We start from the raw sequence: 9989 nt of genomic DNA on the forward strand, positions 1-9989 counted from the left end.
ATGATGGATATTGTCCAGTCAGTCGCGGATTTGAGTATTTCAAAGAGTCCTAACATTTCTTTTAAATTTTGATGTTTTGAAGGTTATTACTTGTTAATTTTGACATTTTTAAAACCTAAACTGATCTTGGTTAGAGGCTTCGAGGCCTTAAAGCTAAATATAAAAATTAATTGGAGTCGTGCATTTGTTTTGTTGGATTGTTTTTTTTTTTTTTTTTTTTTTTTCGTCTATACATTAACGTAAGCGTAAATATAATCTACATACAAAATTACATTTCATGGATGTATTTACATGTATAAACATATTTTCTTTTTTTTTTTTCTACAACTTAATCTAAAATAATATCAAAATTTTGCAGAATCATTTCTCTATTTGAATTATAGTTAATTGAAATAAAATAACTGACCCTGAAATTCAAGGAGCCATGTAAAAAAGTGGTAAACTATACACACCCACATACGGCGCTAACAGGAAGGGTATGGTCAAGATCGCGTGTCACGTTCTTTACCATCCATTATTTTGCAGAAGAAAATTTCACGTTCTACCAAGTAAGGGGTTGTGTAAAAAGATAAATAACAAACAATCGACGATTAGATAAAAGCAAACGAATGCAGCGATTGTAAAAACTAAAAATAATTTTATTAAAACTGGAATTTCTAAGATACCTCATCAATGATACAATTCTCGTGTTTAACAGACAATTGTATAATACACGATACCCTCGAAATCATATGCAAAGTACCTACGCAAGTACATTTTTACATTATATGTATACCTGTATCCGCTAACTAAACAATTTTGAAGATACGATTAAAATGTAATAACTACGCAGTGGTGTAATTGTTGTCTTGTAATGGCAAATGAAGAATAATCGCATCGAGCGCGTAATATACACTATGTAGCGCGCGCGCAGTGACGCGACTCGAGGTGTGGAATTTCAGCCGGTGTAGACAAAAGAAAAAAAACAAAAAAAAAAGTAAAATTTCAGGCGAGCCGACTGTTACAACAATTTGTACGTATCGTGCGTTACATATCTAACGTAAAAAGCCATTGTAACACGCGCGATGAACGTCACAGGTTGTTTTTTCGAGCAAGAGTCGCACCAGATCGGCGGCAATTATCTGATCTCGATCTGCTCGACGCCATTGGGCACTAAATGGGACGCAACACAGGATGAGGCCGTTTTCGCCGGTGGAAGATTTTCACGCTTGTAACGATAAAACTCCTCGGTGTTTTGGTCAAAGCTCTTTCTCATGGTCACGCAGTTGAGCTTGTCCGCGGCTATGTAGCACGCACCCAGCGCCGCCGAGGTCGTCAACTTCAGCAACGTCAGCTCGTCGACGAGGCTCCTCTTGTGGATCTCCTCGATGAAGCCCTCCTGCAGGTACACCCACGACTTCCACACCGAGCCCACGCATATCACCTTCAGTCCACCCTTTTCCAGCTTCAGGTCCTAAAGTGGGCCCCAATGTTAATATATTTGCATAATATTGTATACTCGATTGATATTGTGTGCAACACGTACGTTGTGGGCCTTGGCCGAGACCGCGGTCACGTGTTTGGCGAGCATGATCCCGGCCTCGTGGAAGAGCTTGAGACAGAGGGGGTCGGCCCTCTCGCAGCCGAGGGCCAGCTCCTTGGTGAACATGGCGAACTTGCACTTGTTGAAATTGGCGTACAAGTGGGGCAGCATGCTCTGTTGGTCCGTCACCTTGAAGTACTCCTGCATAGCCGGCCAAACGTACGTGATGGGCGCTGGTGCTTGCAGCAGACCGTCGAGATCGTCGAACACGTACTTGCACGCCCGGTGCGACAGCCAGTAAGCTGATACACACACGCATCGTTATTTTAAACAATTTGTCGTCAAATCAAAAATCTCTGCCCGTACTTGGGTCGTTGGGCACAATTGTTATATATACATTTAAAAGAACAACTTTTCGTTTGCCACTGTTTGCAAATACAATGGAGAAACAAATTTAGTTTTTTTTCATTTCCTTCAAGTAATAAGTAATGCACTGTTTTGCTGGAAAACAATTTTGTTGAGCACTGTGTTGTAGGTAAAAAAACATGTACCTTTTTTTTTAGCATAAATAAGGCATAAATAGCACTTTGAGTAAAAAAAATTACGTATCCAAGAAAAAGTATCCGTGCCCATCAAGTAACGATGATGATGGGTGCACGACGTCAGGAAAAAAAGGGGATCGCGTGTAGACCAAGGTACATGTAAGAAAAATAATAGCCACCAAGGCAAACATTGGCGTCGAATCCAGCCGGTGTCGAATTACATATAGTATTATTACTAATAACACTTGCACGTCTAATCCTCCTTTTCTTTCGTTGGCGCGGATAGCGAGGTAGAAATAATAATTAATGTACAAAAGGGTTTTCCGCCAGTGTAAGTGTACAAAATAGAGTGGCTCACCGCTGCCCTCGTCGCCCATCATGTGCCCCCATCCGCCGCAGCCGTAGGTCTTGCCGTCGGGGTTGATGAGAAGCGCGTTGCTCCCAGTGCCGGAGATGAGGACGACACCGCCATTGGGCAGGCCCGTCCTGAGACTTCCGAGGGTGTCCGAGCCGATGGTGTAGTCGCGCGAAGCCGTCGGGTAGAGCTGATGGAGGGTCGTGGCCAGCAGTTTGTTGCTCTTCTCCTCCTCGCAGCCGCTCAAGTTCAAGCCCTGCACAACAAAGTCACGCAGTTATCGTCCGTTTCGCAACTGCTCTCCCGACTTTTGCTCTACTTTTTTTTTTTTTTTTTTTTTTTTTTTTTTTTTTTTTTTTTCCCACGTAGCTCATTGTGCACGCTGCGGGTGGTGTACCACATGTAGGGGATATTCCCCCGTACCCGCACGCGCCGCGAATCGAGGCTTTTGCGCGTTTGGTTTTTCGCCTCGCGTCCCACTTTTGTCGCTCGCTAAATTTGTTGACTAGTGTATACACTACTGGGGCGAATCGGTCGTTTCACTCGTTGAATGACAATTAATTTTTTTTCTTTCTCTGTCTCTCAACGAAACCACTGCATTCCAAATGAATTGTTGTTTTCTTTTTTTTCTTTTTTTTTTTTTTCACCTGCGGAGAGTTTTTCATCCCGCGTGTTTATATATACGTGGTGACGATATCCCACTCATTTCAGAAATGTCACAAACTAAAACGTTTCGCTCGTACATATCGTTTATCGGCTCTTAACTTATCCGACGAATTCGAACTATTTTCTCGCGACGCTGAGAATAACGAAAAAAACAAAGAATACACACGCGTACATGTAGAGTTGCAGCGCGCGCGTAAAAACAAAATGCAACGCCAGTGGAAAGATGATACCGTGACAATTGGAATTGACGTATCAATATAAATGTGACGTCGATGGCCAATTAAGCCTCGAGGAATGAAACACGAATCGGCGTTGGCTTCGGAGCTTTTGCGGTGGTGCGTATGTATATATACATGTACCTACATGCGTCGGGGACGCGAACATTTTCACGAACGCAATGAGGAAATGATGATTTATGGCGCTCTAACAGCTCTCGCTAGGGGACGCCTAATCTTCTCCTTCTCGAATTTTCATTGCCCGTGTGCCGTGTATATATATATGTAACGGCCAACTAGTTTCTTTTGACCATTCGTCGCGTGATTTTCCGCAAAAATTGCCTCGGTGATTGACAATAGGGAAAAAACGAAAGAAAAAAAAGCTGTCATCATGAATAACGAGGTTTCTTTTTTTTTATATCTTTCAGGTGTCGCTCGATGGACGAGCAATTAAAATCGAATTAGCAACTCGTTTCCGCGCAAGTATACACCTTAACGTATATACTAATGCTCGGAGGAGAAAATTTTCAATCTAAAATGCACACACCGAGGACTACAGTGCGGGCATCGATTGCCGGTGTTATTCCACGAGTAAAGATAGAATAGCTCTGGAAATTTCACGGACGGGACGGATGGGAGCTTGATTTATAGCGCAGGTAACTATACTGATAGGTGCTTCGAAAATTATGATCCCGTCGGGAGGATTTATACCGATTGGAACGATTCCACTTTGCTCAACGCGAGCGAATTCAAACATATGACTTGTATACTCGTGATGATGATAACATTATACTTACTACAATGTCGTACGGAACCGCTTGGGGCGTGCCGATGTCCGCCTTGGACCTGACTATCATGTCGTTGATCCTGGCTGCCGTTTCCTCCATGCCCAGCGCCTGTGGGTCCATTCATTTTGCCATTAATTTCAAAAAAAATTGAGGAAAAAAAATCGGAGAGCTATACGTATATATAATACAACAGCAGCAAAAGGCAAAGCGACCACGTATGAGCGGCGTCGCGTGCACGTAGTCGTTGTATTGATCGGATGGATCTGACCGCATCGACTCCAATTGTAAGTACGCGCGGACAATTGCGTAAGCGGTTACATTGCGCGAAAAGGAGCGGATCGGAGAACAGAGATGTGTAGCAGCTCGGCGAGAGCAAAAAGGAACGAATCTTTGTTGCATTTTTTCCTTTTTTTTTTTCATCTCGACAAATATTTACTTTTGTGAAAAATCGAAAAAACGAGGACGCGCGAGATCTTTGCGACAAAAGACGGTGGTTTGACAGCCAAAAGAGAGAGATCGAGAAAAGCGGAAGGCAACATTTTCCCGCTCGGTGAACTTGCGTGCCGCGCGTTTGTTGGAATTGCGCGGCGGCTGTGCGTATATAGGTATAGTTCTTCTCTCATTAATTCATCAATGAACGCGATGTTTTTCGTTACGCGCTTTTAAAATAATTGTACGACACTTTACCCAGTGATTCGTGTGAGGGCCTCTGACTTCGGCCAATTTTTTGCCCCTTCCATCCACGACGAACAATGTCGAGTGTGTCGCGCCTCTGCAATTTAATAATTTTTCGCTCTGCATTAATACATCATACATCGTCATCATTATCACCATCATCATTACTATTTTTATGATGTTGGTGTTACCATACCATTACAATCATTTAGTATTTCGTTTTACAAGATAACTAATGGTTTTTCTAATGGAGTATTGGTAGATCACGTGAAAACTACGGAGCTCTAGACAGAGAAAAACGTTTCAACGTGTAATTTTCGGGTACATCAATCAACGAAATGGTCGACACGTTTCATCGTACCCAACTAAATACTCTACTGAAAATTTATTTTCCAAACGTTTGATAAACTCGAGTTTACTTTCGTTGTGATTTTTTCTCGTTTCAACCGGAATCAATGAATATGGAGCGACGGATACCCCGAGCGTTACGTTTTCAATCGCACGGAGAAAGGTCGACAACCCATGGATAATATAATCTCGGTTCGCTCCAATTGTACTGAAAGTAAATCTAATTGCAACTTATCGTATTGTCAAGCATATTTTGCGTATACATCGTGGCAGGCCCCAATAAACGCGACCCATACCACGAGGCTTTTATCTACTACAGACACGGAAAATCATGTCTTTAATTTTCATACAATCCATATACACGTGTAAGTACGCGTATCGTGTATTGTAATTTATACTTTCACTCGATTCATTTTGCTTTCGCGTTCAATGTATAACTATATCATTAAACATGTAAATCTCGGCGTGCTCTGTTAACTTAGTCGATTATTTTATATTGGAATAATTCATACTATGATGGGAGCGTGAATTTTAATTATTCACAAAAGCGCCTTTTGGCAAAAATAATTTTTTTTTTTTAATGCATCTCAATGGTTTCCAAAGTGCAAATCAAAATATGTTAATTGATAAAAAAAAAAAAGACTAATCCACAAAAACTACAAGACGCAAAAAGTCTCGGGACAGATTTAACGGGCTCTCAAGATCGTGCACTTTGAGAGCTGATAATAAATATTTGGTCATTTCTTAAAGACGATGTTCAAAATTTTACAAAAAAAAAAAAAAACACGTTCTTAAAACGTGTTATACCACAACACGCTTGGATTGACCGTAGGTATAGTTTAAATTTTAACGATCGGCTTATCGACGAGCCCGAAGCTATTAGGTAAAAATTAGTGTTATCAGTCAAGTTCACGTTACGCGATACTACAAATGAATTCTGAATTTTTTTTATTTTTTTTATTTTTGTCAATCAACCGATCTCGCAACTCGCAAGACAAAGTATTTACCTCCAAAGCTTCAGGAGTTATCATTGTCTTTGTATTTCAGGCAGATAAGTATCATTTCGCAGTATAGACATACACATACAAGTAATGATTTTACTAATGTAAGACTCACCCCTCGAGGCCCCCGATCCGCATGTCCTCTGGATTTTTGTTGAGGCTCTCGGTGGAAACAGCCGTCTGTCCGTTTGTTCTCTCCATAGCGAAGGAATTCTACTCCTCCCCCGTCAGAACCCAAATTTCATCGATCCGCTCGAAGTGGCATCGGGTGATCGACAACGCGAGCTGCAGATATAGCCAAGCAAAAAAAAAAAAAAAAAAAAAAAAAAACAGATAATCCACAAGTCGAAAAAGAGGATCCAGTCACTTTAAATAGCTATCTTTTCGGGTGGTGGCTCTCGCAATGACGAGCGATTGCGGCGTTGTGAAACCAATCGGACTCTCCAGCGAGAAATCGAAAATAAGTTCAGATTAAGTTTGCCCGTGCCTGTATGAAATATCGCCACCGAGTATGCATCTTCGAGCCCGTTTCAGATAACGCAACCCGAAACAAATGTCAAATAGGGGAGTCGTCTAACGAGTCGCAAGGTTTCTTTTCTTTCCTTTTTTTTTTTTCGTACCGAGCGTTATCCACGAGCGCAATCGCTTATCTTTTTCGGGAGACCCGAGAGCTACCGTAGATATAAACGGGGGAGAATTAAAGCGTCGATGAATAATTATTAAAAACTATGATACGCGCGCGGTGACGTAACGGGGAGCACTTTCTTTCTACCCCCCCCCCCAACATCCGTTACCATTATCGCCCTTGTTCTTCTTCTTCGCTCTTTATTTTCCAAAGAAAAATACAAGAACAATAAAAACTAAACGAAACTATTTTTTTCCGTTCGTTAACACTGTGATCTACATTTTGCGGTACAATCGGCAGTTGGCGTAAAAGTTAAGCGTTCCGCGCCTAGATTTCCACGAGTACCGTGTACGACACGAGCTAAGAACAGTCGACACGATAACGCGGAGCGCGACTGAAATTTCGAAAGGGAAAGCGAAGGGGCATTCCGAAACGAGCTTCGAAGGGCGTTTATACAGTCGCCAGCCGAACTCTCTTGCTTTCCCAATTAAAATCGGCGGTGTATGCTCCCATCTGTAGTTTAGAAACGAGACGACAGGCAGTAGGATGAAATAATGAAATTCACCGGAAACTCACCTTGAGAGATCGGTAGGAAATCGGTTCGAAGCGTGGCGCCGAAGATCGGCAAGATCGAGGCACGGGCGAATCCGTTCAAGGTCGCGGAGCTCTGAAATTATATCGGAATCTCTCAGCCGGCACGTGTCGAGCGCAAACGATAAACACGGGAAGGCTCGACTCTCGGAGTCCCGGAAAAAAAAGATGAGGAAGAAAGAAAAAAAAAATCGCGCAAAGCTTTTAACGACACACCGTGCGAGTGTTGCAGTACGCGCGTGTGGGCGTGCAGGGGGGACTACGGGCCGTACGGGAGGTGCAGGTAAGAGCACGGGGAAAGTTCCCGAGCGAAAAAGGAGAAATCGGCAATAAAAGCAAAACCGAGGCTAGGCAGCGAACGTCACATACGGTCGTAGGTACCTTACCTTGGCGTAAAAGTGCGGCCTCGCCGAGGGGAGGGGGTTAGATTTCGATGGACGGCGTTTGTATCTCGGCAAAGGCGGCTAAACTCCTCGTTCCCCCTTCTTTGGTTCCGTTGTAGCGTCGCACACGTGTCGGCCGATGTATTGGTACGCGCGGCGATTCGGAAGGAGGAGGCGGAGGTCCTTATCGTGCAAGCTCGACTTGTTGACTGTGCCAGGTCTGGTGAGCTGCCGAGCGACTGTCCACGCGACGAGGAGGACGGCGATAGCGACGGCCCGTGGCGGCCGGGTACGGTATCAACACACACATATAGGAGTACTTATACTCCGCGACTGCCCGCGGAAGTAGACAGACCAAAATTCGATAGCACTGACAGCGAGGTTATACTTTATGTACGCGGTGAAGGGTCTAGACGGATCGATATCGGGGAAGGGCCTCTGTCCATATACTTTTTTTTTTTTTAATTTTTTTTTTTTTTTCAATATAACGGTTTGTACCACTTTAGGTCATTAAATGATATAGCTGAGGGTTTTCTGAAAAGGGAGGGGAAGTGTAGTTCCGTTTATGGGGAGGAGGGGCGTTTGAGTTTGATTAGGAGATATAAAAAAATGTGTAATTGAAACTTGTTTCATGATGTATTTTTCGGGGTAGTGGGACAAGACAAGTAGGTAAAGTACAAACGGATTGCGATCATATCAGCTGCCGGAATTTGACGGCGACCAGAGACCTCTTACATCTGCGCCTCGTAAGCTTATAAGCTCAAAACACGCTTACTGCACAAGATGAGTAATTATCATTAATGTTGTTGTATTATGTATGCTTATTGTCTATCGATAACAATTGGACTTGTTTTTTGATGATCTCTCATTTATTGGAAATATGTATATTGGTGTGAGAGATCATCGGAATACTTATCTCATCAAGATTTTAAGATCAGATAACATTTGTTTGGGTGTAGAAAAAATTACTCACAGTTAATTTATGAAAGTGAAAGTATGAATCATTTGTTTTACCTATAGCAAATATTTACTTTTACAATTGGAACTTGTAAACTTAAAAGTTTCAATGGTTTAAGCTGTTCGTTACTGATGAGCGATCGTAAGTATGCGTATAAGTAGTTGATGATTATTAACGGGTGATTCATTAACGATCTCGTTGCCGATCGGTAATTACTGTTGATGGATATTAAATAACGTCCGATAAAATACTTTCCACGTGGTAAGAAAAATTATCTGTGATTAAGGATTAATGTATTATAATTTTTGTCCCAGCCTAAATAAACTATTGAATAAAAATGTATTGAAAATATTTCAGGATTAGCACTGAAGGCATGAGTGAATTCTTATATTTTGATATTAATGGAATACAAACTTTAAGTTGTGGTTGCAAAAAAGTGATTTAAAAGAGTATACAATGAGATCTGAGAAAAAATTAATACATACGAAACAGTGACAGGTTAAATCAAAAACATGTAAAAATTAACGTGTGTTTAGATGTTTGAAACAAATAGCACTACTAATATGAGCTTCATACATCTAAAACCCGGTTGAAACTACTTTTTTTGTGTAAAATCAAACTTATGTGAAATATCCTCCACAAAATGAATGTGCTATAATGTTACATACAAAAAACAAAAAAATAACTGATTGTGGAAAATTTTGAAAAAAATATAACGAATAGTGCATTAAAAAAAAAAAAAAAAAAAAAAAAAAAAAAAAAAAAAAAAAAAAAAAAAAAAAAATTGTTAATTAAACAATACATTGAACAAGTTAGAGAAAAGTATAAGAAAAAATCGAAAAGGATACAATAATTATTTTAAAATATACCGCCAGATATACTTATCGGTAATAGGGAAATCTGTTGGTTAACATTGGCGTAAGGATAAATTATCTTAAATGTTTACAACACCCTATTAAAAAAAAAAAAAAAAATTAATAATAACATTTGCAATGAGATAATTTGTGGTAAGTGAATATTTAGAGGAAACTATTTAAATAAAGAAGTACTCAAATGGTACCCTGCAGAAATCGGTACCCTGAGAACATAACATATACCTATGGACGATACCGATGTAAACCTATATAAAAATAAAATTTGTTTTAAACATGATAAGATACATTATTTGGTTACGAAATAATTTTACGTACACGTAAAATAAGCTTTAATAATATTGAAAAAAAATTTTGCTTGCCGATATTGATCCAGACTCACCGATCTATACCTTACGAGCTTTACTGATGCTTGTTTTTGCTTATTACCGAATCCACCGATAAATCG

At 40.7% G+C, this 9989-nt stretch overlaps 1 protein-coding gene across 2 annotated transcripts; it reads right to left on the minus strand.

The window, feature by feature from the left end:
- Positions 1-304: 304 nt before the first annotated feature.
- On the minus strand, positions 305-7975 carry Nagk (N-acetylglucosamine kinase). Of its 2 annotated transcripts, XM_014351337.2 has the most exons (7): positions 7715-7975; positions 6228-6397; positions 4776-4860; positions 4098-4196; positions 2423-2675; positions 1526-1824; positions 305-1453 (listed from the first exon to the last, which is right to left on the minus strand). In XM_014351337.2, the coding sequence occupies exons 2-7, from the start codon at positions 6311-6313 to the stop codon at positions 1118-1120; spliced, it is 1158 nt and encodes a 385-aa protein (XP_014206823.2). In that variant the 5' UTR covers positions 6314-6397; positions 7715-7975; the 3' UTR covers positions 305-1117. The 2 variants fall into 2 exon arrangements, with proteins under 2 accessions (XP_014206823.2, XP_089448272.1); XM_089592146.1 differs by lacking the exons at positions 4776-4860; positions 6228-6397.
- Between the last annotated feature and the right edge of the window lie 2014 nt (positions 7976-9989).

The sequence above is a fragment of the Copidosoma floridanum genome, unplaced genomic scaffold (assembly GCF_036245765.1).
Source record: "Copidosoma floridanum isolate Cflo_tuat_1 unplaced genomic scaffold, Cflo_Japanese_pri ptg000014l, whole genome shotgun sequence".
Lineage (NCBI taxonomy): Eukaryota > Metazoa > Arthropoda > Insecta > Hymenoptera > Encyrtidae > Copidosoma > Copidosoma floridanum.

Coding starts and splice junctions, on each gene's coding strand:
- Nagk (XM_014351337.2), bottom strand. CDS start 6,313: ATGGAGAGAACAAACGGACAGACGGCTGTTTCCACCGAGAGCCTCAAC. Junction 4,861..6,227: donor CGGATCGGGGGCCTCGAGGG/GTGAGTCTTACA, acceptor ATTAAATTGCAG/AGGCGCGACACACTCGACAT. Junction 4,197..4,775: donor GCCCTCACACGAATCACTGG/GTAAAGTGTCGT, acceptor ATGGACCCACAG/GCGCTGGGCATGGAGGAAAC.